General features: G+C 41.5%; 1 protein-coding gene across 3 annotated transcripts; it reads left to right on the forward strand.

Annotated features, from left to right (window-relative positions):
* Positions 1 to 152: 152 nt before the first annotated feature.
* LOC126408580 (clathrin heavy chain 1-like) lies at positions 153 to 27,762 on the forward strand. Of its 3 annotated transcripts, XM_050074236.1 has the most exons (34): positions 153 to 589; positions 2,363 to 2,570; positions 6,094 to 6,362; positions 7,974 to 8,135; positions 8,298 to 8,411; positions 8,851 to 9,024; positions 10,850 to 11,047; positions 11,403 to 11,603; positions 12,413 to 12,565; positions 12,788 to 12,910; positions 13,171 to 13,308; positions 13,632 to 13,796; positions 13,916 to 14,096; positions 14,210 to 14,373; positions 14,502 to 14,627; positions 15,252 to 15,394; positions 15,516 to 15,750; positions 15,910 to 16,032; positions 16,180 to 16,325; positions 16,616 to 16,799; positions 16,969 to 17,161; positions 17,340 to 17,497; positions 17,583 to 17,747; positions 17,899 to 18,006; positions 18,628 to 18,795; positions 18,913 to 19,062; positions 19,238 to 19,369; positions 19,541 to 19,651; positions 19,876 to 20,046; positions 20,164 to 20,385; positions 22,199 to 22,219; positions 25,764 to 25,801; positions 25,907 to 25,982; positions 26,094 to 26,233. In XM_050074236.1, the coding sequence occupies exons 1-33, from the start codon at positions 548 to 550 to the stop codon at positions 25,935 to 25,937; spliced, it is 4,917 nt and encodes a 1,638-aa protein (XP_049930193.1). In that variant the 5' UTR covers positions 153 to 547; the 3' UTR covers positions 25,938 to 25,982; positions 26,094 to 26,233. The 3 variants fall into 3 exon arrangements, with proteins under 3 accessions (XP_049930193.1, XP_049930175.1, XP_049930184.1); XM_050074218.1 differs by lacking the exon at positions 25,764 to 25,801 and having other exon boundaries at positions 154 to 589; positions 26,094 to 27,762; XM_050074227.1 differs by lacking the exons at positions 22,199 to 22,219; positions 25,764 to 25,801 and having other exon boundaries at positions 156 to 589; positions 26,094 to 27,762.
* The last annotated feature ends 59 nt before the right edge of the window (positions 27,763 to 27,821 follow it).

The raw sequence follows: 27,821 nt of genomic DNA on the forward strand, positions 1-27,821 counted from the left end.
TGTCATGATTTTAACAAATGTGGTTTACTTGTTTGGCACGGAACTGACGTAACGGTATATGGGCTATTCGTGAGTGAGTTATATTGAGAATAGATTACAATGTGTTTAGCTGTTGAGAGTAGAAACACAATGAGTGTGTTATTTTGCTGAACATTTTAAAATTGATGATACCCATCCCTAACACAGGTCCAGAGCCAGTGTCCTTCCAGAGCTCCCTAGATGCTTCCGGATTGAGAAGGCTCTGAGCCGTTTCCGCCGCCATTGCGGATTTTAGACAGAAGATCAGCCGTAGCCACTGCTATCCATCGATGCAGTGCAGAAAGCACACACAGAAGGGGGACGTATTTAACATTTTAACTGATACCAGATTCCGGGAACACGACTAACAACGCCGCATATTACCCTTCATCGTGTGTTTTTTGTTTTCACTGACTGGCTCCGACCTACACGTACAGTGAGGAGGTCGTAGCTAGCGCGGTGCTACTGCCTAGCTAGCTAGCTGTACGGCTAGGATTTCAGGACTCCGGTGAAGCTCAAGGAAACCACCATGGCTCAAATCCTGCCTATCCGCTTCCAGGAGCACCTGCAGGTATGTGAGCAAACCTGAAAACTGTATGAACACTAACATCCGCGTTATTTGTTGATTTTCCCCGCTAACGGCTGTTTGACAGCTTGCTAGCAAAGCTAACGGTAAACGTCAATACCCGCAGCAAATGAATGACCTCCCCTCCCCCGTTTAGTCAGCAGCTAAGCTAACAACTAGCTTTTCAGGCTATCAGCTCTCATTCATTGCACTGATGCTGTTGCCTCGCCGACTCAACGCTAGCCGATGTTAGCTGTCAACGACGACCAGGGGGAGAGACTAGTTATCATTGAACACTTATTCTGACCTTCAGTGACCAGCTATTGTGTTATTGACCTATGCATGGCTGCATTTTGGTTAGCAAATAGCTATTACATGAGCTAGCTAACCGTCACAGTTTGTGTCGTGAGGGATGTTGGAGTCACGTCATTTAATTGCAGCCGTGTATTCCTTCGTTGAACATCAAAGTGTATCGTTAGGATGGCCGATTCAGTGCAGCTGTAATGTTATTATCACACAGGCCCCCTGGTGATGCTAATGATGTGTCAAGTGATGCACTGAAGCTAGCTAGTAGCTGTGAAACCGTGGTCAGCTGCAGTCTGACTGGAGCCTGTGTCACACGGTGATGTTGTGTCACGACAGGCCATTTATACAGCTGAAGGCAGAGTCTGAGGTTGTTCTCTGCATTAGATGGTGCTCCATGTGAAATGTTACCTTCCCATCCTGCTGTCGGAGGTGAACCAGGTGGTCCACCCATCCTGCCTATAATGACATCATCATTTTTCTCTCTCTTATACATATACATTATGAAAACACCTAGAAACGGATTAGAGACAGCTCAGTCAAAGTCAAGATCAGCTGGTACATCCCAGTTTCTGATTGTGTGCGGTTATTAGACTTATCCAGTGGTCTCAGCAAAACCTTAAATTCGAGATTGAACCCTACAGAAGGCAGTTTCTATGTGGCTATGTGCCTGTTAATTATATTTATATTTTTATATAGAGACAGTTGTTTTTGTTATCTAGCCTACTCATTGATAGAGACAGGGTGGACAAAATAAGAGAAACACCTGTCAGTTTAAATTCAGTTACAGTCAATGGTAACTGAGTCTGCATAGTCCACACCAAGGATGATTACCTTTGAAGGATTGCACAATACATCTAATATTACAGTGCAGTTCATAATGATTGTAACAACAGAGCCCACATGTATCTAAAACAATACAGAGTTGGAAGAACTACTGCAAAACAGACTAATAATAATTACAAATTCCATATTAAGCTCCTCTTTTCTAACCCAAGGACACTTTACATACAGAAAACAAGACTACAGATAGTTGTTTTGACATGTGCTTGTCAGGGTTTAATACCAACATAGTGACTTGTTCCTTTAGGTTTGGTTGTACCAATAATTTGAAGATGTCCTTCCATATTTAGGATTTAAACAAAAAAGTGATCAGCGTAATTTTTAAAAAAAATGAGGTAAAATTGTAGCTTATGGGACACTTAAAAGTGTAAGCTCATCATCCTACTTTTAATGAAAAAAAAATCAGATTTCTTTTCTGATTTATTTTTAAGTGTGACTTGAAATGACTTCATAGATGATGATGCCTTAGGTGTTAGTAATATGGGCTCCAGCACATCTGCTGTCTTTACATAAAGAACTACAATGTAAATAAGTGAAGTACTTTAAATTATCGTATCATCCTTGACATCATTTTGTGGTAAATTGTGTTGGCTGTGGATTGCTCCTAAAACAAGTCTATTGTTCATATCTCAGCTCCAGAATCTGGGAATCAACCCGGCCAACATTGGATTCAGCACTCTAACCATGGAGTCAGACAAGTTCATCTGTATAAGAGAGAAAGTGGGTGAGCAGGCGCAGGTCGTCATCATCGATATGGCCGACCCCAACAATCCTATCCGCAGGCCCATCTCTGCAGACAGCGCCATCATGAACCCTGCCAGCAAAGTTATTGCTCTCAAAGGTAAGCTGTAGCTTAATTTCATATCTAGCGCTGTTAGCACATAGCTCTATGTGCCACCTAGAGAGGAGTGCGCTAGTTTTCTGGAAGCAGATAGACTAAGAAGTAAACAGTTAAAGTTTTGGCCGGTCACATATGTTGCTTTTCTAATACATTGGGTCATTGTGTAAATTTTGTTTGTGTTGTCAGTCAGTTATGTAGCTTTCACAGTCTGCTTTTCATTTGATGTTCATATGTAGACCACCCCATTTCTGTTTGTCAAAAGAAGGGTTGAGTAACTAATAGTGTAACAAATTTAAATGTACAAGACATTGATATCTTAGGGAAGGTAGTTATAGTATTAGTGGTAGTAAAATGTCATGCTGTCATGAATGCTTTGTCTATTTTGCTTGTTTTTGCTCTTTTTTCATTTCCTACTGCTTTCTTATGTTTGCAGACGGTGAGTTGAATTTTACATATCATGAGTTGTCAAAGTGTAATCCTGTTTGCACTGTCTTGAGATGTTTGCACAGTTGGTAATTTTAATGAATGCTTGGATTTGCAATAACACAAGCAAGCATAGCAAAATTAAGAGGGCAGCTTAAAGGACTGTATCTTTTTTTTTTCTTTGTTTGTGTGTGTGTGTTTGTCCCATTTGCTGTACATATATTTTATATTACAGCTGGCCATTTTCTTAAACATAGTTGAAGGAATAGTCTGACCAGACGTTACCTCACAAATAGCAAATTTGAAGGCAAACATAGGTAATGTGAAAAGCATGTAAAGATGTAAATCTGGCTGCCTCTTTATTAGAAAAAAAGCGTGTCAGCATTCAATAACACAGCTGCTGTAAGCTGTCAGTCACAATCTGAAGGCAACCACATAACAGAATACACATCTCCGCTAGAAAATTGATATGTATAAATTGAGTGTTAAAAATTCAATGAATAGCAAACCCTGGCATAAATGGAAAATCAGTTGAATTTACGGAAATGTTTCAAATTATTATGTGCATTGGAAAATGGTTGGTAGTAATGTATAGTACGTATGTATGTAGTAAAAGGGCTTAAACATGCAGAAAAAATGATATGGTCATTTAAACAGCGGCAAAATTAAGCAAGCAGTGACATTTAGGGTAGTCTTGAATAAATAGTGCATCGTTGTGTATTGGCTGTCTTGTGGACAAATTAGTATGAGGTTGGGCCAGTTTAGTCTGCCTGATGTGCAAAGCACAAAGGCTACACTAGTTGTTCTCATTTGAGTGGTGTGCCACATGTGTGTGATTATATTAACTGAATTTATTCTTAATATTTGTATAATGTCCGTCTTCAGAGGACCATACATTTGTTCGGATTTGTAGATGACTGGTATGTTGTTTTGTTTTGTTTTGTAGTCCAGTGATGCAGTCAAAGACAACATTGTGACATGTAGCAAAGCACAGAATAATCACACAGGGAGAGGCACAGTCACTTACAATAATACATAATTTAAATATACATATTTTATCAATTAAAGAGCAAGCTGAAATGCACATTTTATACTTTGTCTTGCCTGGGTCTATTCCAGCTCCCAGTAAGAGAACAAGCAACCTTGACAGTGACCTGGCAAGAGAGTGAAACTGAGCTAAAACAATGTTTTTTGTTGCTAATTTTATGCATCAAAAATCTGTTGTTTAGCGTTATTGTGTAGGCAACTAGAGTTGCAGTGTCAGGGTTTTGAGAATGATGATGATCATGGGTTAATCTGCGACAACAGTCCCCCAAATCAGCTGAATGTGCAGGGACAATCTTGACCAGCCAGCCCCAGGACACTGCAAAGACCAAAGCCAAATGTTGGTCTTTCTTGTGGTTGCTTTCCTCGGTTTGGCCTGTTTGTGGACGCTGCTGCTTTCTGGGTGTACGAATGGTCATAATATGTCAAAGGAGTAGTCTTAAGTTGCTTATAGAACTGCTTCAGTATGGGTTGATTGAAGATAACTAATTGCAGATTTTCACTTCACTGTATTTTATGTAGGCAGTGTATTTTTCAGTGTACCGTACACATAGTATGACCAAAACATTTGTTCAGAAATGTCACTGTACGCATTCCACTCATATACTTTATTAACAGTGAGTTATAGGGTTTAGTTTGGTTGAGGCTTGCTTGGGCCTGATTGAATCTAAATGTATGTCTTGGGCCTAAAGAATTAATGTTTCCTCCAATAAGACCAGAAAAAACAGAATGGGCGTTAGTGCATCCGTCCAGCATCCTTCCTATCATTACATCTGTCTGTGTGCTTTGTGGTCTTCTTTTGCTAATCTGCATTCAGACCCAACCCAAATTCCCACATCCCTCATTTTAGGATTAAATTTTGATGTGAATCCCTTAAGAGCTATAACAACACGCCTGGAGTTTCATTTCTCTAGTAGGTGGTGGGGGTGGAGGGCTGGACATAGGCCATAAAGCCTTGTTTTGACTTGCACTGGGCACCGTGTTTTTCTGCAGACGTTGGTTCCTAATAGAACTGGTTTTGGCTGAAAAGACCTGTGGAGAATTGGACCATTGTATCCAAACATAATGAAAAAGTTATTGTTGATCCATTTAAGAGGAACAGGAAGTGTAGTAGTAGCCGTAGTAGTAGTAATATCTCTAAGCAAGCATCCAGACTTAAAATAGCACTCTTTTATTGATGCAGGCATCTTTTTACAAGTACAACTGGGATGAAGAAATTGGATCCAGGAAGTCCAGTTTGAGTATTAGATCCTGGAGTTTAAAGGCTAACTGGACACCAAAACACTGCACAACATTGTACATCCTACGAGACAGGATTTTATAATTTAGGAAAATAATTATAGTGACAATCGTTGTAGCATCCTTTGTAGTGATACCCCAACATTGCAAATGAATCTAGCTGGACTCTGTACCTGTGCAGATTGAGCCAAAGTAGCACCTTGCCTTATGACATGCATAGCGTGGTGGAAAAAGTTGACCCAGGTTCAACTTTTTTTGGCGCTGTCCTTTGCGGTGTCAACCATGGCCTCATTGAAATGAATGAGAGGACTTAATTTTTGATGCAGTGCTGATGGCAGTCTGATTACAGCCTAGTGTGTTTGACTTCCTCATAATTAAATATGTTTTAAAGATGAGTTTCCGCTCCAAATTATCAGAAGAGGTTTGCATATCCAGCCTCAGCTGAATGGGTATTAGTTGGCAGTTTATTGCATCAGACCGAACTGAATGCAGATCCAACAGTGGTTGCCCTTTTGTTGGTCTTGCCTCTTGTTTTGACACTGGTACTGGCTTTCTGTATGGTCCTTTGGTGTTACTCAAATCAAACCCTGACTACTACCAACATTTCTCCAGCAATTGGAAGTTGGTATGCCCAAATTGTAGGCTATGTTTACTCCCAAAGTCTGCTGTGTGTTGTGTGTGGTAGCTTTAGACACTAACTGATTTTTTTTTTTCACTGTTATTATTAGAATGTTTTTGGGGCAGGGCGGGGGGGGGGGGGGGGTCACAGCACTTATCTGCGTCACTGTATATTAACCTCAGCTCTGAATGTTTTCAGCTGCAAAGACCCTGCAGATCTTCAACATTGAGATGAAGAGCAAGATGAAGGCTCACACAATGACAGATGACGTGACCTTCTGGAAATGGATCTCCCTCAACACTGTTGCCCTGGTCACAGACAACGCAGTCTACCATTGGAGCATGGAGGGAGATTCTCAGCCAATCAAAGTTTTTGACCGTCACTCCAGCCTGGCAGGCTGCCAGATCATCAACTACCGCACTGACGCCAAACAGAAGTGGTTGCTGCTCATTGGCATTTCAGCGCAGGTAATTATTTTGAACAAATATTGTTAACACATGTATTTGTCTCTTGTTTCAAAAAACAGTTAACTGCATTAGAGAGCAGCAGTGCCACAGTTAAATAATATACTTAGATCTTACTTGCCAGTAATATACAGGAGAACTATTTTTTTTGTTAAGTTACTTACAATAACATTCAAAAATTTGGAATCACCTGTTATATTGATGTTTTTTCCTCCTTTTTTATTAGCAAAAAATAGTATAATTCAGACAACATATGTATCATTTACATTTGCAGTAAATTTGGCCCCAAAAGAAGAACAGTAAAATCATTTAAAGTTCAATTTTGTCAGTGTCCACACACTGATGCCACACTGGAGAGTACTGCTGTGAACATCCCCCCCCCCCCAAAAAACCTTCAAATGTGAATTTGTTTTTTCAGTCCCATAAAGCACAAGTGACCCTTGATCATTATTTGACCCCAACAGTGCAATTCTAAATACACTGGAAAGCCATTTTTCATTGGATCTTCTGAAGTCTACCCAGTGGTTAGATTGAACAGATTTAAACTGTGATTCATCAGTCCATAGTATGTTCAACCCTTGGCTAAACTTCCATTTCTCATTTTGACATTTTAAGAATATCTTTGCTTAAGTAGCACACTGCCTCTTAATTCCAGCTTGTTACAGGCATTACTCTGCACTTGACACTGAAACAGCAAACTGTTTCTACATAAATCTGCACACATTTTGATGCCAAGCTTCCAGTTTCTTTTACCTGTGGCTGGTATTTTGTTCCACTTGTTGCTTAGAGGTATCTTTCCCTCTTTCTGTCCAGTCAGTTGTCAGTCTGGTTGAGCTATTGTACAGTAGTCTGTTTTCAGGGATTTAAATATCTGCTGCATATGCACGGCAGTGTGCGTAAAATTTAAGCTGTGCATGTATTACACAGCTCAGTTCAGGGCTGCCAACTCTCATGCACTAACTGTGAGACTCACAATTGACACTTTTTACATGCTGTCATGACACATCCGTTTTCTTCAGAATTAAAAATAATTTAATAACACAAAGAGGACACAGACAAGACAAGATAGTAGTCATGTTCAGAATGACCCTGACTAGGCATTTTAATGTAAATGTTTGAGAGGATTAAAATGAAAGTTAGCTCAAATTACAGGATGACCCTGTCTATAACCATGTAAAATCAGAAGTAATTAAATTATCTTGCTTGACATTAAATTGAAGTTGGCAGCCCAGCGTAACTTGGTACAGAAAATAAAATATGTTGTGAACAGCATGTTACTGCCAATACAATGGCATTCAAAATATACAAACTGTTACTTAAATATTGTTGGTGTGCTTATTCTTAATAAAATTTTGGCAGAAATTAAAAAAAAATGTGAAAATCCAAACTCACCAAACCATTCAGTTTTTTACTTTAATTAGGCCCCCATCTGTATGTTTGTATTAAATATTGCAGTTTAAGTTTGGTCACAGAAACAGCAGATTTGTTATCATAGACTTCATTGATCTTGGTGATGCTGGAAGCAGAGGTATTAAAGATCAATAAAGCCTAAAGGGAATGATTATAAATCACAGACACCTTTGGCCTAACTTGTGGCCTTTCTCTCCTCTTCAGCAAAATCGTGTTGTCGGAGCCATGCAGCTGTACTCAGTGGACAGAAAGGTGTCTCAGCCCATCGAGGGGCATGCCGCAGGCTTTGCACAGTTCAAAATGGAGGGCAACACTGAGGAGTCAACCCTGTTCTGCTTTGCTGTGCGAGGACAGGCAGGAGGAAAGGTAAGAATTACCAGAACTGCGACAACAGACCTATTTGAAAAGAGAAAATCAATAAGAATTGGGAGCATGCACAGTCCTAATCAAATGTTCTTCTTTTAAAAGAAAAAACAATCCCGTAACCTGACTTTGTCTCATTTTGTGTTAACCCCTTTTTGCTCCTAGCTGCATATCATTGAAGTAGGGACTCCGCCCACTGGGAACCAGCCATTTCCAAAGAAAGCTGTGGATGTTTTCTTTCCTCCAGAAGCCCAGAATGACTTCCCAGTTGCCATGCAGGTACAAAAACTACTTACAAGGAAACATATAGAGCCTGTACTTGTTGCCTGATGTGATTTTTCAGTAAACAATATTCCCACCTCCTTTGGTGGGAAGCAAACTCTTCACTGGTTCGTCACTGCCTTTAACATTTTCTTTAAATGGGTATTCTAAAAAAATTATGAATCGTCTACACTTGGGTTGGATTTTGTTAATGACAAGTATTATTTAAGTGCTGTTAAAACATGAAACTGTTACTGACTCATCATTTGATGATGAGTTAATGTGTTGAAATTGCACAGTTTCAAAAAGGCCATTCTGATCTGTGTGAATTCAGACAGGGACCACCTGGGTGTACTTAATCAGCTCAGGGTCGAATAGTTTGCTGAAGTGCATTTTAATATATCTTTTTGTTTAGCATTTACACTTTCTAACCAGATTTCTCTTTCTGTAAATCCAGATCAGTTCCAAGCAAGATGTAGTCTTTCTCATTACCAAATATGGCTACATCCACCTGTATGACCTGGAGACTGGGACTTGTATCTACATGAACAGGATCAGTGGGGAGACTATTTTTGTGACTGCCCCCCATGAGCCTACTGCGGGTATCATTGGAGTCAACAGGAAAGGACAGGTACTCTAATGTACACACTCTGGCACACATTTATGTAAGAGAAGGAAATTTGTGTTGAGATTAAACTTCTATTACTTTTTTACATTCTTAAAGTGACAGCAGGGCACATAACATGGATGCATGTTCACGTTAAGATCAAACTGGATCATAAAACCTCTTTGCCTGCATGTTAGTTGGTGTAAGTGTTCAATAATTGGCTATAAAAACACATGAAAAAACAATTTCTCTCTTGTGAAGAAGAAAATATTCTTGTAAAGTAATTTAATATAAATTTTAATTATCAAACATTAAAAGTAAGCAGTGTTTGACAGACACTGGATTACTTCTTATTTGGACTGACTAATGAGACGGCATCAGGTGTCTGGCTTGCAAATCTTTGCAGTATCCATGCAGTGTAATGTCAATGAGTGCAGGCTGTTTTATAATTGTCTGTGGAATAGCCAGGCTCATCGTAAATCTTTCTTCCTGGGTTTCTTGCAAGTTGACCTCTAGGATACTTTGCTAATTATCTATCATGTTTAATTTGGGGTGTTGGTTGTGCCAAAATGGTGTTTGTGGGAGTTTGAAATGGGTGACAAGTGCAACCAATTATAACCATGAAGCAGTTGTTTTAAAAAACAGTTTGTATTAATATCTTCCACAAACATGACGTAGGTGTGCACACAGATTTAAACCCATAGCGGTTATATCTAAATCTGCCAGTTTGAGCCTCAGTATGTGTGTATGCATAGTGGATTCATGCCTGTGTTTGTCTGTCACTGCTGACATTTGTTAGTGATTCACTTTCCCTGTGGTATGTCAGCCCCTTTTGTCTGTCAACACGGGTCCTTGGGTGTTTCCGTGTGACCTTGACAGAGGAAATCTCTGAAAATAACAGACTGCAGCAGCATCTTCGGTGTCAGGCGGCATGTGACATTCACAGCAGGAGGGCTAAGCTTGGCCAAGCAGACTGCACAATCTAATCCTGTTATTGCTCTTGGCTCTTACCTGCAGGTCTACCAGATAGAGCTCAGTTTGTTGCAGGCACGCACACACACATACACACAAAATGTAATACTACACACCACAATCCCTCTTTGTAATTGAAGAATGTGACAAGTACACGTGTTAGGATGTAAATCATTTAAATCTATTTGTTCATGAGGAGGCACGCACAAAGGAGGTGCCAACATTTTACTGTTACAGTTCAGAGTGCACTGGTTATATGAGCAGGTGTCAAATTGTTGCTAATAAATTTTTAGTATCTGTTCCTTTCTCATTGAAAGGCACATGTGGTGCCACTTCAGTTTCCTTCACCTCCGCCAGATCCTTGCTTCAATTTCACTTAACTACCATAGCCTACAAACTGTAATTTGGAAGGCAAGGATGTGTTTTTTGTCTACATAGCTCATGGGAAAGGCAGTTGTTGTCACACTGTTGACTTCAGTGAAGCAGGGTTTTTTCCATTTATGTTGTTTCTCAGTCATCTCTGACTCCTGCAGTGGCCATGGTGTCTCAAAGTGCAGCTGTAGGATTACGGCAAGCTACGCTGTATCATCTTTAAACATTTTTTTTATCTTTGGGCGTGCGCATCGACGGCGGAGGGACAGCGATCCTGCTTTTGCCATTGATATTGAAAGCTCATGTCCATCAATTTTTTATTTACAATCAAAATCATGGCACCCACAGTAGTGGTAGTTGTTTTTTTGTTTTTTTTGTTGTTGTTTTTTAAATGGACAGATGAATAAAATACATGAAAATGCATTTGTTTGCATTGTTTTAAAGCTATCCATTAGGAATCTTATGTTGTGCGCAGATAATTAAGAATGCAAACATGCTTTTCCAGGTGTTGTCGGTGTGCGTGGAGGAGGAGAACATCATTCCCTACATCACCAATGTGCTCCAGAACCCAGACCTGGCTCTCCGCATGGCTGTCCGCAACAACCTGGCTGGCGCTGAGGAGCTCTTTGCCCGCAAGTTCAACACCCTCTTTGCAGCAGGGAATTACTCAGAAGCTGCCAAGGTGGCGGCCAACGCACCCAAGGTACTGCCAGTGTGCCATCGTGCACTCAGTGCGGGGTCAAGCAGTGTGACATTATTCACAGTTCAACTAATACAAGCTCAGACTGTTAAGACTAAGCAGATTTCTTTAGCTTAGCATGACAGTAAACACCAGTTTTATGTCAAATAAGTTTAGATTTGCATACCAAAATGGTTTAAAAGCAGTTGGACAGATTAACCCCCTGCAGAGGAAGTTTCTCAAAGGAATACAGCCATGAATGTCACTTTAATGTAACTTTACACCGCCATTTTTCTATGCAATACTCAAAGGTGATTTTCCTAAAACCAGATCTTCCCATTGTCACTTAAGTACTTTGTCAATTATCTTTTCTTTCCAGGGTATCCTGCGCACCCCAGACACCATCCGTCGGTTCCAGAGTGTTCCAGCCCAACCAGGCCAGACGTCTCCTTTGCTCCAATACTTTGGCATCTTGCTGGACCAAGGCCAACTCAACAAGTTTGAGTCTTTGGAGCTGTGCAGGCCTGTCCTCCAGCAGGGACGCAAACAGCTACTCGAGAAATGGTTAAAAGAGGACAAGGTATGTGTCCAGTTGTTGGTCATTATTTGGCCTGAACTTTAGTGCCATGAAAGTAAAGCACATTTTAGCTTGAAACATAAAACTGCTTTATTCAGTCCTTGTGAATAGACCTCTGTGGATAATTTAGCTCCTGGTAGAAACCTTCTGAACAATGATCACAAAAGGAATTCTGATCGGGAGAAGCTTCAGTTGCAATCTACAGTTTTCACCACTAGATGCCACTTAAATCTTACACACTGTTCCTTTAAGCCTATGGCATTAGCATAAATTAGCCAAGTGGCCAGCAGACTTTTCCTCTACTCATAGCTTAAAAAATGGCATGTATTATTTCTACTTTTTCTTACTCACCATTGGTCTTGGTCACTGCATCTCCCAACAAAACTGCACAGGTTTTCAGCCTAACATTGTTGAAACAGATCGGCTAATATTGCTGTAGAGAGAGAAACAAGTTAGCAGAGTTAGATGCCTAGAGAGGTTCGTGGTGTTTGCATATAGCATGTGCTTTATTTATTGAATCCACAGTATTACCACTCTGCTCATCTGTTCCTGGGAGGGGAGTAAATATCCTCATTGTCTTGTTTTGGCTGCTTGCCATTATCTGCCTGGCACTAGCACTGTGTGGCGGTGACACAGACGTGCTCTGGAAATTTCAAAATAAAGGCATATCTTTAAGATGATGATATGGATTAATGTTTTCACTTTACATCAATAAAATTGGATTGTCGATCCTTTAATCGATACATTGAACCAAATCAATGGAACATTGAACACCCAGTTCTTAATTGCACTCTTTGTTTTTGTGTTTGCAGCTGGAGTGCTCTGAGGAGCTTGGAGATTTGGTGAAGTCTGTAGATCCTACTCTTGCCCTCAGTGTCTACCTCAGAGCCAACGTCCCCAATAAGGTCATTCAGTGCTTTGCAGAGACTGGACAGTTCCAGAAGATTGTCCTCTACGCCAAGAAGGTTTGTGGCCATGCCGGACTTTGTTATTCCAAGTTTATCTTGTATTATATTAGAGGTACAGAGAAAGGAGAGAGAATATGATCCTCCTTAAGACTATTTCGCAAATTTTTAATCAATGTTCCACTGTTGTCTTTACATTTCTGTGTTTTATATGGTTCAGTTGTAGCTATGACACACCTCAGGTGTAGGACTATTTTGCTTAAAGATGTGTTGTCCCTGTAGGTGGGCTACACTCCAGACTGGATCTTCCTGCTAAGAAACGTAATGCGGATCAGTCCAGAGCAGGGTCTTCAGTTCTCCCAGATGCTGGTTCAGGATGAGGAGCCACTTGCTGACATTACACAGGTAAAACAAAGACCACATCTCAACCATTTATTAATACCATAAGCACCTACATGTCAGATAGACAAAAATAACAAATGGTTTTCATCATGTAAGATGGTTTTCACCAAGAGAGCAGGATTATGCGAATGCTACTGCTCCATACCCAATAACCAAACAATTAAATTGAAGCAAGCTGTTACTTGATTAAAAAAAAAAAATCCAAGCATGCAGTCTTTCGGTGAGGAGTTTGACATGATTATTTCCCTCTTTTGTGTCTACAGATTGTTGATGTGTTCATGGAGTACAACCTGATCCAGCAGTGCACATCCTTCCTACTAGATGCCCTGAAGAATAACAGACCCATGGAGGGTCCACTGCAGACACGCCTGCTGGAAATGAATTTGGTGCACGCACCACAGGTACATAAACAACCTGATTTAGAATTGGAACACCACAGTTTATTTTGGCTGACAGATGTCCACATGCCCAAAAAATAAAACAATCATCATCTTGTTCAGTTACAGATTTGTTTTATATAGCTTCAGTGTTTTGCAGTTAGACTTTCTTTTTCTGTGCTTTTAGAAACTAACCCTTGAGGTTTCTCTGTCTTTTCTCTAAAAAGTGTCTCAGTATGTTTGCTTTGTACAAAAAAATCAAATTCCCCATGCCTATATGCAAAGTTTCTTCACAACAAAGCTTAAAAAATGTTGAAATGTCTTTGTCCCTGTGTCATGTCTTGCAGGTTGCAGATGCCATTCTGGGCAATCAGATGTTCACCCACTATGATCGTGCCCATGTGGCACAGCTGTGTGAGAAGGCCGGTCTCCTGCAGAGGGCACTGGAGCATTACACCGACCTGTATGATATTAAGCGCGCTGTGGTACACACACACCTTCTCAACCCCGAGGTACAACGCAATTCAAAGAACAGAAAATACGAACACTACCAGCAACAAATATTGATAACATGTCATTGTTTTCTGTGTTCGTTGTTGTATTGTTGATTGTTCTATGTTTGTCTCTGCAGTGGTTGGTGAATTTCTTTGGCTCCTTGTCAGTGGAGGATTCTCTGGAGTGTCTGAGGGCCATGCTGTCTGCAAACATCCGCCAGAATCTGCAGATCTGTGTCCAGGTTGCCTCTAAGTACCATGAGCAGCTCACCACACAGTCCCTCACTGAACTTTTTGAGTCATTCAAGAGCTTTGAAGGTAAGACAGGCATATACTGAGCGCCATTTGCCTTTCCTGTGCATTTTAAGAAGAAGATTTAAAAGATAGTTGCAGTTAGTTCTCCTGCTGATTTGGACTTTTTTGTCTTTCAGGTTTGTTCTACTTTTTGGGTTCCATTGTGAATTTCAGCCAGGATCCAGAGGTCCACTTTAAATATATCCAGGCGGCCTGCAAGACAGGCCAGATCAAAGAGGTGGAGAGAATCTGCCGAGAGAGTAACTGCTACGACCCTGAACGTGTGAAGAACTTCCTCAAGGTCAGAAATGGATTAGTGCAGAATAAACATTTCACTACAAACATTTCTGCTAGTACTCTATTCAGACCAACATTCAACAAACATAGCATTTACTAGCTAATACTTTTTTCTGTAATTCTCCTCTACAGGAAGCCAAGCTGACTGACCAGCTGCCTTTGATCATTGTGTGTGACCGCTTTGATTTTGTCCATGATCTGGTCCTGTACCTGTACCGCAACAGCCTGCAGAAATACATTGAAATCTACGTGCAGAAGGTACGTTACTGCTCGAAGGAAGACGTATAACACGCTTAAAACGCCTCACAAGGATCTGCAGGCTTGTCTGGTGATCTCAGAGCAGGGCAATCTTGTATCAGGAGAGACTTCAGAGGTTTGGGTCAAAGTATATTGGAGCACACAGACTTGGGGCAACAAACCTTATTAGAGTGCTTAAGTTTTGATACCAGGTGCGTCTTCATGAGAGTCAAACAGTACAGAGACTCGCATTCTCTTAAGCAAATAGCCACAGGCGGGACAATAAACTGCATGTAGGCAGGGTTCATAATTCTACAGTAATAGAATAGAGAAAAGGAAATGTATAGATACCTAGCTTAGTACTGGCACATCTCTACTTCTGAGCCTGGTGGAAATGGTGTTTTTTAAAACCCAGAATGATGAATAAAATATCACTCAACCTACATTGAAAGGCTTTTGTTTAGTCTGCCATGACTAAAAACTGCATCCTGTGTCGTGTTTGCTCTCTCAATCCCCCTAAGTTTTATACTGCCTCACTGATGCAAACAATACCTTAGATATTGGACTGCCTCACTCCACTTGAAGAAAACTATTTCTGTGCATTTGTCCTTGAATATGTAGTAACTTCATGATCATTTATTCCAGGTGAACCCAAGCCGTCTGCCAGTAGTCATTGGAGGGTTACTGGATGTGGACTGTGCTGAGGATGTGATTAAGAACCTGATTATGGTGGTTAGAGGGCAGTTCTCTACAGATGAATTGGTGGCTGAAGTGGAGAAAAGAAATCGGTAATTGAACTGCATGGCAATAGTGGAATCACTGAGTCATCACTTAGCCTCACAGAGTCATGAGTCAGCAGCTGATTTTCTCTTCAGTCCTGTGAAATCCTTATTGTCTATGTTTCTCCAGACTGAAGCTGCTGCTGCCTTGGTTAGAGGCCCGTATTCATGAAGGTTGTGAGGAGCCTGCCACCCACAACGCCCTGGCCAAGATCTACATCGACAGCAACAACAACCCTGAGCGTTTCCTGAGGGAGAACCCCTACTACGATAGCCGCGTGGTGGGCAAGTACTGTGAGAAGAGAGATCCACACCTGGCCTGTGTGGCCTATGAAAGAGGACAGTGTGACCAGGAACTGATTCATGTGAGTTAAAACTGAAATCATACTTTTAAAAAGGGGCCGAAAAAATATGGGTAATTTTGTAAATTAAGACTATTATGTTGGAAATGTGCATACATTACTTTCATAACATGTCACTGTTATTGTCGCTCATGCTAACTGTTTTTGTGTATCATGCTTCAGGTGTGCAATGAGAACTCCCTGTTCAAGAGTCTGTCCCGCTACCTTGTCCGTCGCAAGAACCCTGAGCTGTGGGCGAGCGTGCTGCTGGAGACCAACAATTACAGAAGACCACTCATCGACCAGGTCTGACCCCTTGGCATATCTGACACTAAATTATGCCACATGAACTGATTTGCTTAAATTGTTAATTCAAAAAGCTGCTGGCATTTCAGATATTTACTTAAAACATCAGCTGTAGTGTATCAAGTCTGTCGTCACTCTTTGCTGCAGGTTGTCCAAACAGCCTTATCTGAGACCCAGGATCCAGAGGAGGTGTCTGTTACAGTCAAGGCCTTCATGACCGCCGATCTTCCCAATGAGCTCATCGAGCTTCTGGAGAAGATTGTCCTGGATAACTCTGTCTTTAGCGAGCACAGGTGAGAGAGGCTCGATGTTACCTGTATATCCCAAAGTTGTTGGGTTTTTTTTGCTGGCTACATTTTCATGATTGTGAAGCGGATAGACGCAGCTACAATCTCCAAAACGTCAAAGATATTTGTAAGGCAGTAAGCAGCAAGTTACTTGAACCTAATCTTCAAATGATGAACTGCTGTAATTTTTGTAGAAGCATCTTGAACTGCGTTCACATTCAAAAACACTCAATTGAGAATGTATTTTGCTTTTTTTTAGTAAAATTATAAAGTGAGTCTTTTGTTTGTTTTTTCAGAAACCTCCAGAATCTGCTAATCCTGACAGCCATTAAAGCTGATCGGACACGTGTTATGGAGTACATCAATCGTCTGGACAACTACGATGCCCCAGACATTGCGAACATCGCCATCAGCAATGAGCTGTTTGAGGAGGCCTTTGCTATTTTTAGGAAATTTGATGTCAACACCTCTGCTGTGCAGGTCAGTGAATCACTGCTTGACTCTACGGAGTTTAGAAAGTCGTCACATAAGCTTTTATACTGTTTTAAATAGGGCATGTTATTCTGGTGTCCATACTTGATCCAGAACCTGACGATAATGGCCACCGGTGTTATTGAGCTTGATCTGAATGTTGTCTCATCTTGTCCAGGTCCTCATTGAGCACATTGGTAACCTGGACAGAGCCTATGAGTTTGCTGAGCGCTGCAATGAGCCACCAGTGTGGAGTCAGCTGGCAAAGGCCCAGCTTCAGAAGGGCCTGGTCAAAGAAGCCATTGACTCTTACATCAAGGCTGACGACCCTTCTGCTTACATGGAGGTGGGACAAGCTGCAGCCCAAAGTGGTAAGATGAACTTTATCATAAAAGCTTATTTGGTGTTTGGATCTGGAGAATTTTAGATAAATGTTAAATTCATTGTGCTTTATCATTTATTGTTTTATTTAGTAAAAACAGTGTTCTGGTAAATGTGCAGTAGATTGATGTGCTGTTGAAACTGATTGGAGTCGATTGTTGTGTTCAGGAAACTGGGAGGACCTGGTGAAGTTTCTGCAGATGGCCCGTAAGAAGGCCCGCGAGTCGTACGTTGAAACAGAGTTGATCTTTGCTCTGGCTAAGACCAACCGCCTGGCTGAGCTGGAGGAGTTCATCAACGGACCCAATAATGCTCACATTCAGCAAGTAGGTCCTGGGAAGCATACGCACGTCCAGCACACATCCACACACACATTACCTTAATTCACTTTCACTGTCCATTTTTCTTCAGGTGGGTGACCGTTGCTATGATGACAAGATGTACGAGGCAGCCAAATTGCTTTACAACAACGTGTCCAACTTTGGCCGTCTGGCCTCCACTCTGGTGCACCTGGGCGAGTACCAGGCAGCTGTGGACGGAGCTCGCAAGGCCAACAGCACTCGCACCTGGAAGGAGGTGAGGAATGATGATACAGTTTCATTCTTAACTCTTTACAGAGAAAACGTTCTTTGAAGAGTAAAGAGTCAGAGTTCAAACAGCACGAAGCCTTCCTATAGTGTCAGTAAAGACAAAACACATTGTTTGATTCAATTCTCTTCTCCTTCAGGTGTGTTTTGCGTGTGTAGATGGGAAAGAGTTCCGTCTTGCCCAGATGTGTGGCCTGCATATTGTCGTCCACGCCGATGAACTGGAGGAACTCATCAACTACTACCAGGTAACTGGGGTAACTGGGGCCTGTGTGAAACTCACCTGTCAAACTAATGTCTCATTTCCACTAAGTGGTTCTACTTGACTTACTTTTGGTACCAGGTCTTTCTCTCTCAATCGTTTTCCAGTGCAGATAGTACCCCCTCAGTGTAGGCGGGTTTCTCAGCTGATCGCCATAGTGATGCCACATGATTCTGCCAATGTTACACTTGCAAAATTATTTAATCTGCAACCAAGTAGAGGAACGTCTGCACTTTGTTAGTTGTGCTGTGTAGTTTTGTTGGTGGCTTAGCTATTTAAAAATGGCAGCTTTTGCAGGATGTCCTGTGTCGCACAAGTGATATTCTGCAGAATTTAACCCCCACTATGCAGTTTCAGTGAAATGTAATATTTCAGTTCCTTCAATTTTTTGCATTTAAAACTGTAAAAATAATAAATATATGTATGTGGGGGTGGTGAGAAGGTGAGATATTTAACCAAACTTCTCAAAGTCTCCAATGAAATAATCTCTTTCCCCCAAAATTAAGGGTTGAAAATGCAAATTTAAGGTTTTGCAGTGTTTATTTTGGTTGTATTTCTGGTTTAAAGCGTTACGGTAACTGTCATTACGTCTGCCTGTACCCTCCAGGACCGCGGTTACTTTGAGGAGCTGATCACCATGCTGGAGGCCGCCCTGGGTCTGGAGCGTGCTCACATGGGCATGTTCACTGAGCTGGCCATCCTCTACTCCAAATTCAAACCCCAGAAGATGAGGGAGCACTTGGAGCTCTTCTGGTCTCGCGTCAACATTCCAAAGGTAGGCGAGGGGAACAGCAGCAACATCTTGATATCATCTTTACAACATAAACATGTAACATCCTCTGATAAACTTTTGCCGAACTAACCTATTTGTGTGTGTGTGTGTGTGTGTCAGGTTCTCAGGGCAGCCGAGCAGGCCCACCTCTGGGGGGAGCTGGTGTTCCTCTATGACAAGTACGAAGAGTATGACAACGCCATCATCACCATGATGAACCACCCAGCTGATGCCTGGAAGGAGGGCCAGTTCAAAGACATTGTCACCAAGGTTAAAAAAAAAAACGACTTATACTTGATTAATGATGCTAATTTTCATTTGTCATTCTGGTAACAAGTTATACTATTATAACAACAATTCCAAAGCACAATACTGACCTGTTATTGTGGTATAAATCATTTGTAGATGTTCAATTTGAGTATACGTGTGTTCTTTTTTATTGTAGGTGGCCAATGTGGAGTTGTACTACAAGGCCATCCAGTTTTATCTGGAGTTCAAACCATTGTTACTGAACGACCTGCTCATCGTCCTCTCTCCAAGGCTGGACCACACACGTGCTGTCAACTTCTTCAGCAAGGTCCTGGGCCATTATTGCTTTCTGTAAACAGTTCTCAAAGTGTTCGGTTGTATGTATGGTTGTAAGTTATAAGTGACTGTTCCCCACTCAAGTAGTTGGTTTTTGTTGAGAATGATATATAAAGCAGTGAAAATGGGCATTAATGGTTTATTTTTCTGATTGATTGTTCAGGTGAAGCAGCTGCCTCTGGTTAAACCGTACCTAAGGTCTGTCCAGAATCACAACAACAAGTCAGTAAATGAGGCACTCAACAACCTCTTCATCATTGAGGAAGACTATGCGGTATGATATTTTGATATTGTACACTGTGTATCATAACAGATAAAATCCTAATCTATGTTTTAGATGTTCGGGGCTCTGGTTGAGGTTAAAAAAAAGTTTGTATTTGTTGTTTCCAGCACAGCGCACTCAGTATCAGTGATCAGATGTTTCACCTGCAGGATAAATGTTTTCACAGAGTTGTATTTTCAGTTGTATCTCATAATCCCCCCCTCTCTCTTGTCTAGGCACTGCGCACTTCTATCGATGCTTATGACAACTTTGACAACATCTCGCTGGCCCAGGGCCTGGAGAAGCACGAGTTGATTGAGTTTAGGAGGATCGCAGCCTACCTGTTCAAGGGCAACAACCGCTGGAAACAGAGTGTCGAGCTCTGCAAGAAGGACAAGCTCTATAAGGTGCGTGGCCCCTAAAACACTTTCAAAATATGCTCCAGTTCTTTTTAAGTAATATTTCTTTTTTCACTTTCCCCGAGTCTGTTTTATTGAGCTGTGATTGTGCTTTCATCTCTGCAGGATGCCATGCAGTACGCATCAGAGTCCAAAGACATCGAGCTGGCCGAGGAGCTCCTGGCTTGGTTCCTGAATGAGGACAAGAAGGAGTGTTTTGCCGCCTGCCTATTCACCTGCTACGACCTGCTGCGGCCAGATGTGGTGCTGGAGACCGCCTGGCGACACAACATCATGGACTTCTCCATGCCATATTTCATCCAGGTCATGAGGGAGTATCTCTCTAAGGTGGGTTGGCCAGAGGTAACCAGCATTTGTGGCGTATCAGGACAAAGTAGATGGCTTTGTGAGAAGGTTTCGTAGAGAGAAAAGTATGTTGCATCTTGTTATAGATACCTTTTGCAATTCTAAGGTAACTACAGTGAGAGAATATTGTAGAAGGTAGAGAGGCAAGAATACCCAAAAGTTGACTATGGATTTTTTCTCCTGCTTCCAGGTGTTGTTTTACTTGTTACGTAGTATTTGCAAACTTGTACTAATCTGTGGAGACACACACACGTCTCAGGTTTACCATGTCAGACCTGTTCAGATTGGTGCACCACAGAAATAAATTAAATCAATTGAATCTTAAATGCTTTTCCACTGATAGGTGTCCCCATATAAAAGCACGAGCAGCTGTTAAAACGTGTTTGCAAATACTATTCAGCTCTAGGCAGTGTCAAACCTTATCACAGATAAGCCCCCCAGTACTGCCTATTCTTTCCTCCATTCATGCCCATCTTCCTATGCTTCTGTCGGTCACATGTCATCACTGGTGTTTTCCTTTTCATTTGGGTCTCCATCCATTCAAGCTACTTTTCCATACAAATGTGTTCAGAGGAGGTTCATAACTGCTGTGTTGCTCGTCCTGCCATATTTCTCTGTTACATGGCATAAAAACAGCCCACCTATTGCTTTCATAACAGACAGCAGACCTGAGGAAAGCATTTAGAAAAACAAAATTAAAAGAAAGGAAAAATGTTGCATTGATTTTCCAAACTTGAAATGTCAAGTTGGTGGATTTCACATAAACTGACATGTTGTAGTTAGTGTCCTTGTGGCTGACTACCTTTTGGTGCTTGCTGTGGAAAACCCCACCAGTTGTTTACTTGAGATTAAAACAAGGAATCATTTGTATATTGTCTATAAGTAATTTGCAGTATGTATTAGAAAAGTGTACATTATGTAGTTTATCTTGTTAAAGTGTTTAAAGGCATACTGTGCAGGATTTATTGCTTACTGTTCAGAAACACCACATTCAAACTTGGCCCCTCCCCCTTGGCTCAAAGAGAAGAAGAGAGCAGTGGTTTATTTTCTGATTGTTTCACAGCAGTTACATTTTAAAGCAAAGAAAGTCCACCCACACCTTCGCACAACCCTGCAGGAAGGTGCTGCATTTCTGGATTTTGTGCATTTCCAACTGAGGTGCATTCGTCATCCTCTCTGCTTGGCTTCTCTGCTCTGTGTGTGCGTGCGGCTCAACCTCGCCCTTGATCAAAGAGCACACACACCTGCAGCTGGCATCCACAGAGCAAAGGAGAGAGACGACTGGTCGCTACTTTTTTATAGAGTCCAGGCCTCACACTGTTATTGGCTGGAGGTTACACACCACTACCCATAGGTTGACACCCAGAAACAACTCGAACAAACCAAATTAAAAAGAAAATAAAGGCAGAGGGCAGATTCTCTGCAGATACAGACATCACCACACACTGCTAGTGGGTCACAAGTGATAATTTAGGAGGATTACTTTGTCTAAGTCTATTTTTTTAAGGAAAATCCTGCATAGTATGCCTTTAAACTTACTATTAGTAAATATGTGTATTGTATTTGTTACACTGTTATAAGCAACAAGGGGAGTACTCACAGTACCAGAGTGATCTCAAGTCTGCATTTGTATCAAAAGTGGCGTTATTACCCGCATCTGTCTCTCAGGATTTTTTGTGTTTTCTTTAAGTGACAAGTCCTGTGTTTGCTCTTCTCTCTGTCAATTTCTATTTTGGGAGACTTCCATTTGTTTTTTTTTTCCTCCTTAAGTTGCCTCTCTGAATTTCCTTTCCAGGTTGATGCGATAAAGGAAAAGGTGAAAGTCTTTTTGACCCCTCTCCCCTGTCCTGTAGCCTGTAGTTTGGAGGAGTAAAATTAGCAGAAACTGCATGACTCCTCTCCCCCCATGTCACTCTGCTGCTTCTGATTGTAAACTCCACATCTCCACTAGACCACCTACCAACCCACGCGACTCCAGAGCGGGGCTCTTCACACCCATCCCTCAGGGGTCTGCTCGGTTTGCTGGTGTCTGTGATGGCTCTAGATCAAGCAGCTACTGAATTAGGCACAAAACACACAGCAGGAGGAGGTGTGGAAATGTATTTCTTCAGTTCAAGACGTGACCGTTGTATTCCTCCTTGACATTATTAGCTCTGACTGTGACTGAAGCTAGCCAGCATTAGCTCAGGATTTATATTTAATTTGTAGGATGACAGTTTTGTTTGTGTATACTTGCACTTTGCAAACAGCTGTTAAACACCATGAGATTTTGCTGGAGGCCATTGCTAATTTTTCTTGTTCCAAGCCTGACTTAAACCTGCAAGGAGGGTTTTTTTTTTTTTGGCAGCAGGAAACAAACTGTGAACACAACCCTGACATATTACCACTTGATCTGGCAAACTAGAGCTCAACACAGCTGCCAAAGACACTAGGGCCTCATTTCCACTGCATGGTTTGGCTCGACTCAACTCACATTTCGGTACCAGGTGGTTTTCTCTATTTTACTTTTCACTGCAGATACTACTCCCTCAGTTAAGGTATCAGGGGATGTTACATGTGTTTAGCTTGGCTATTTAAAGATAGTGGGTTTGTGCAGGATGTCCAGTGGTCTTTTATACTGCACCTTCTAGTATCGCCTCAGCTTACTTGGAAGCCGTGTCCTATGGCACTATGCAGTGGAAATGAGGTATATGAGCACAGTGAGAGTGAACAAAAACACAAAGTTGTTGGCCAGACAACCCAAAACAGAGCTGAAGATGCCCCACAGCACTGAGGGGAACAGCTTGGTCCGGTGATAATTTGCTATGCCCCATCACCATTTTCTCCTCAAACACACTGAGCCATCCACTTAAGCCAGCATGCCCATCAGCTCTCTTCAGGCTTGGGTGAAGAGCGCCACTCTGGATAGGTCCGGTCAGGTCCTTTTCTCACCAGACCTGTAGATCAGTTCTAATGTTAAACTGTCTTGTAACACCGCTCAGCTGCAGTCCGCTGCTACGCACCATCTGGGATCATTTCAGGAGGAATGTGTTTTCACCTTGTAGACATTGTTAAGGGATCATCAAGGCTTATCACATTGATAATTCTTGATTATATCTTTATGTTGAGAGGGGTGAGGGCATGTTTGTATCTGTGTGTGGACAGTGGTGTTGTAGCATAGAATGCAGCTAAGTGTAAGACCTAATTTCAATAATAGAAGAGCCAGTGAGGCATTAGTTTGATAAGGTGACCATCAGAGACCTTTCTATTATTATTTTCCATGTTTGTCTGTACTGCTGAATTTATCTCAACGCCATAGAAGAGCACAGAAGATAAAACCCATTAACTGTAGTACAGGCATTTTAAGAAAGAGGTATCCTTTGCTACTGTAAAGTGTGGTCTCTATAAGCAACAAACAGCTTGAGTTTATGAGAGCAAAATATCTGTTTGGGTATGTTTGTTGGGGGAAACTTACATGTAGAGCGACAAGCATGCATTTCCCCCTCCCTTGGTAGCATCAGCAGCACTCAGGCCAGGCTAGGAGACATCGTTGTTGGCTGTGCCTGCTTCTGGAAACCTTGAACTGGCTGTACAAAACCATTCCCCTCCGCCCTCTTTCACACTCCCTCCACTTTGCTCTCTGCTTCTGTCTTTCTCTCTCATGCACTCTTCAAGAAGACAATAACTCAACTGCCGCTTCAGCATGTCTCTCAACCCTTCTCTTCTGAAACGAAAGAGCCTGTCTTTTCTCAAAACAGCCTGCTTAACCAGACTGACTGACTCTAGTAGTAGACCAGAAAGTATGTAGAGAACTGAACCCAAAACCACTATCCTGTTACACCATTTAGCATTGTCCTTAGCTGGTTTTATCAGGATATAAGCTGTGCACTGTCATCTGAGGGTAATATCTGAAGCTTTTGGCTGGCTGCTTAACTCTCTGAATTGTTTTTTTAGCTCTATCTTGAGTCCTTTCGCTGCATCTGAGCTGCTTAGCAAATACTAAAGCACCACAGAAATACCAGCAAGTTGATACTCCAGACAGCTTTGTGCTTATTGTAGGTGTTCGTACGCAGTCAGTGACTTAAATTGGCCTTGTCTAGGGGGCCAGAAGCATGCATTTCTAAATTTGAAAATTCTCAAACACACTGACGCCTTCGCACATTGTTGGCGATCACTTGTTTCCAAATATTGGCAATTTGAAAACACGGAATAGGCAGATGTTTGCACAATGTTAATTCTTACCTGGAAGTATTTTTGATAGTTTCCACTAAAGGCAACACAATTAGTCAATCAATTATATAAATAAATAAACTATTTTGTTATGTAATTAATTTATTTTTCAACCAGATATGCATCGACCGCGTTAATAAATGGAATATTTTTAGGTTTTGGACCAATGGTCAGACAAAACAAATCTTTTGATGACATAACCTCAATTGTGATGGGCATTTTTCACCATTTTTTGACATTCTGCAGATCATACAATTAATCCATTAATTGATTAATTAATTGAAAGTAATTGTTAGATACAGCCCTATTTTAAGCGTACCCCATACTACACTAAACTTGGTATATGTGTTTTTAATCCAGTACATTTTCAAATAAATACAGTTAAATATCAGTTTATGTTATTCCTGTAACCCCAACATTGACTACAAAAAGTTTTAAAGGACTTTTATAAAAGAGCATTTTTTTGAGCACTTTACCTGTCTCATAAATCAAGGCTAAGACTTGGGGCTGACAGTGAAGAGTGCATTAATGTTTGTGGATGGCACACAGGCGCAAAGAATGTTTCAGCCCCAAGTTTTACTTAATAAGTGTATTATATTAATTAGTACACAGGGATCTTTAGAGATATGTCTTTCACAATCGAGTCTTCACCTCCGTTAGGTTCATAGAGCTTAAAAAATTATAATTATTACTGACAAATGCCTACCAGAGGTTAATCAAGTTGTGTTTTGGTCTGTTTCCACCAATTTTAAAGTAAAAGTGTGCAGATATTCTGCTGGGAGATGAACAAACTAACAGGGGTGAAAATGATAAATGTTGGTCTCAGTAAGTTTATATGTGCTGGTGAGGGGTTGGTTCTCTACATACATTTCCAACATGTTAGAGTAGATGATTTGGGTGGCTGGATGGTGGGACCATTATTGCCCAGTAGCTGTTTGTCTCTGTCTCTTCCTTAATCCCTAATACTCTCGACAAAGAAGTGGATGTCCACCTGATAGACTGTTATAGCCAAGCTTCATAGAGTAGCCAGTAGCTCTCTAGTTGTAGTAACTCCTTTCGCTTGCTAGAGGGCCTCCCAACACATTAGCAAGGCCTGCCTCCTGCAGCCTGTTTTTATTTAAATCTGGACTGTATTCGTCTTCGCCTGTCAGGAATGGTCCCATCCGTCAGCCAGTGAAATAACCCAGAGGTCAGTTTTTACAAACCCAGCGTCTCAGCCCTTGCTCTTCAAGAGCCCTGTCGGCCACAGCGTAACTGAAGTCTGACATCGTCGCTGTTGTTGTGTTTTCCACAGGTGGACAAACTCGAAGCCTCTGAGTCACTGAGGAAACAGGAGGAGCAGGCTACCGAGTCTCAACCCATTGTTTACGGTAAAAAAGACAACTCATAGGTGATAATTGTCATAAAGGAAACCTAGAGAGCATTTTTTTGACTATACAACCACAGTCATGCACTTTTAACTACTGATCTTTCTGTTGCAGGCACACCCCAGCTCATGCTCACAGCAGGGCCCAACGTGGCCGTGCCTCCCCAGCAGCCCTACGGCTACGGCTACACAGCAGCGCCAGGCTACGGCCAGCCCCCACAGCCCAGCTTCGGTTATGGCATGTGAACACCCAACATCTCCCCCTGCACCACAACTTGACTCAACACCTTCCCTCCATCTGTCCTTCTCTCTTTGTGTTCCTCACCAGCTTCCCATGGTCTTCTACTCACAACAGGGGCCACAAGCAAGCAACAGCCCACTCTCATTTTGAGTACATTTTTTTTATTATGTGAAGATGTTACAAGAGAAAACATTTAACTGCATTGAAGGACTTTTATTTGTATTGTTTGAAGAGAAATTGGACCACATGTTTGTTTTTTTCACATTCCATATTTATGACTACTTATTTAGAGTATTTTTTTGTCGTTATGTTATTGTCATGTTTTTTTATTGGTTTATGGTTTGTGCAGAAGTGGACTTGCTAAAGCTCAGCAGCAAACCTTTGAAGTAGGTGGAGGAGCATTGGATTTTGCACTCGTGAAGAAATTAATGTAGAGAAGCTCTTTTTGATGTACTGAACGTGAACAGCTTACATTGTCTCGTTTGTCTGTATAATGCATTTCATCATCATTGTATATTCTGAGGAAAAAAAGGTTACATATAATATTTGAACATATATTGCCATTTCAATGGCTATAGCTAGCAACACTAAGTAATGATAGTATATTCTGCACAGGCGTGTAGCTTTATGGAGTTTTAAATGCATACAGACGTATGTCACTGTGTGGATGAGGGTTTGTTTGTTTGTGTGTGTGTGTGTGTGTGTGTGTGTGTGTGTGTGTGTGTGTGTGTGTGTGAGTGTGTGCGTGCGAGTGTGATCTGATGGTCTAAATAAGAATTTTAACCCCCTCTCAGCCTGTACTGGGCTATCCAATCCACCCTCTTAGGTGTTAGCTCTCCTTCATCGGCTCCATGTATTTAGGTGACCTCTTGTGCCGTGTACAGTGCTTGTGTGAGACTGTATCTGTGTATGTGCAAGGACGGGACCACGGCTACCAAACCCCAGGGCCCTTACCCCTCAACCGTACCGTGTGTGTGTATTTACTCGGAACCCTCCTCGTGCTGAGGTCCGCGTATGCCAGGTGTTGTAGTGTTTCCCTCGGTCACCATTACTTTTTTTGCGTGTACAGATGTGAACATGAAGAATTGAAAACTTTTAGATGGACTCCCCACCCATCTGTCCTCCACCCACTCTCCTGTCCTGTTTGCTCCTCCGTTAATGCTTTAGCAGCAAGAACAAACAAGGAGGCAGAAGACGGCAGGCAGGTGGAACCTTTGGTGTCCTAATGACAGCTTGACTAGATCCATAAACACTCCTGTAGGTTGTGTGTTTAGATGGTTATGATGAAGAAAAATAGGTCTCAGTACATCCAGTTCTTTGTCAAGAATGGTCTGAAATAAGAGCCTGTATTTACCTTGATGTACTTAACTTCCTTACATGCTTTAAGCTGTGTGTGTAAAGTGTCATTCTAACCCTAACATAAGTTGAATTCCTTTCTGTTGTCATGCATATTAATAATAAAAGGGGATCTGTCATTGATAAATGGAAGAATATGACTCAACTGAAAGGGAAATACTAGCCTAAATAAAAACTAAAAATTGTACCCAGTCTCGTGGAGTCACTCGGTGTGAGGGGAACTAGTAATGTCTCACCAAGTTTATG

Source organism: Epinephelus moara, chromosome 2 (genome assembly GCF_006386435.1).
Source record: "Epinephelus moara isolate mb chromosome 2, YSFRI_EMoa_1.0, whole genome shotgun sequence".
Classification (NCBI taxonomy): Eukaryota; Metazoa; Chordata; class Actinopteri; order Perciformes; family Serranidae; genus Epinephelus; species Epinephelus moara.

Excerpts from the sequence above, each read along its gene's own strand:
- LOC126408580 (XM_050074218.1), top strand. The coding sequence starts at position 548 with ATGGCTCAAATCCTGCCTATCCGCTTCCAGGAGCACCTGCAG. Across the intron at positions 11,604-12,412 it reads AATGGTTAAAAGAGGACAAG|CTGGAGTGCTCTGAGGAGCT; the intron begins GTATGTGTCCAG and ends TTGTGTTTGCAG. Across the intron at positions 13,309-13,631 it reads ATTTGGTGCACGCACCACAG|GTTGCAGATGCCATTCTGGG; the intron begins GTACATAAACAA and ends CATGTCTTGCAG.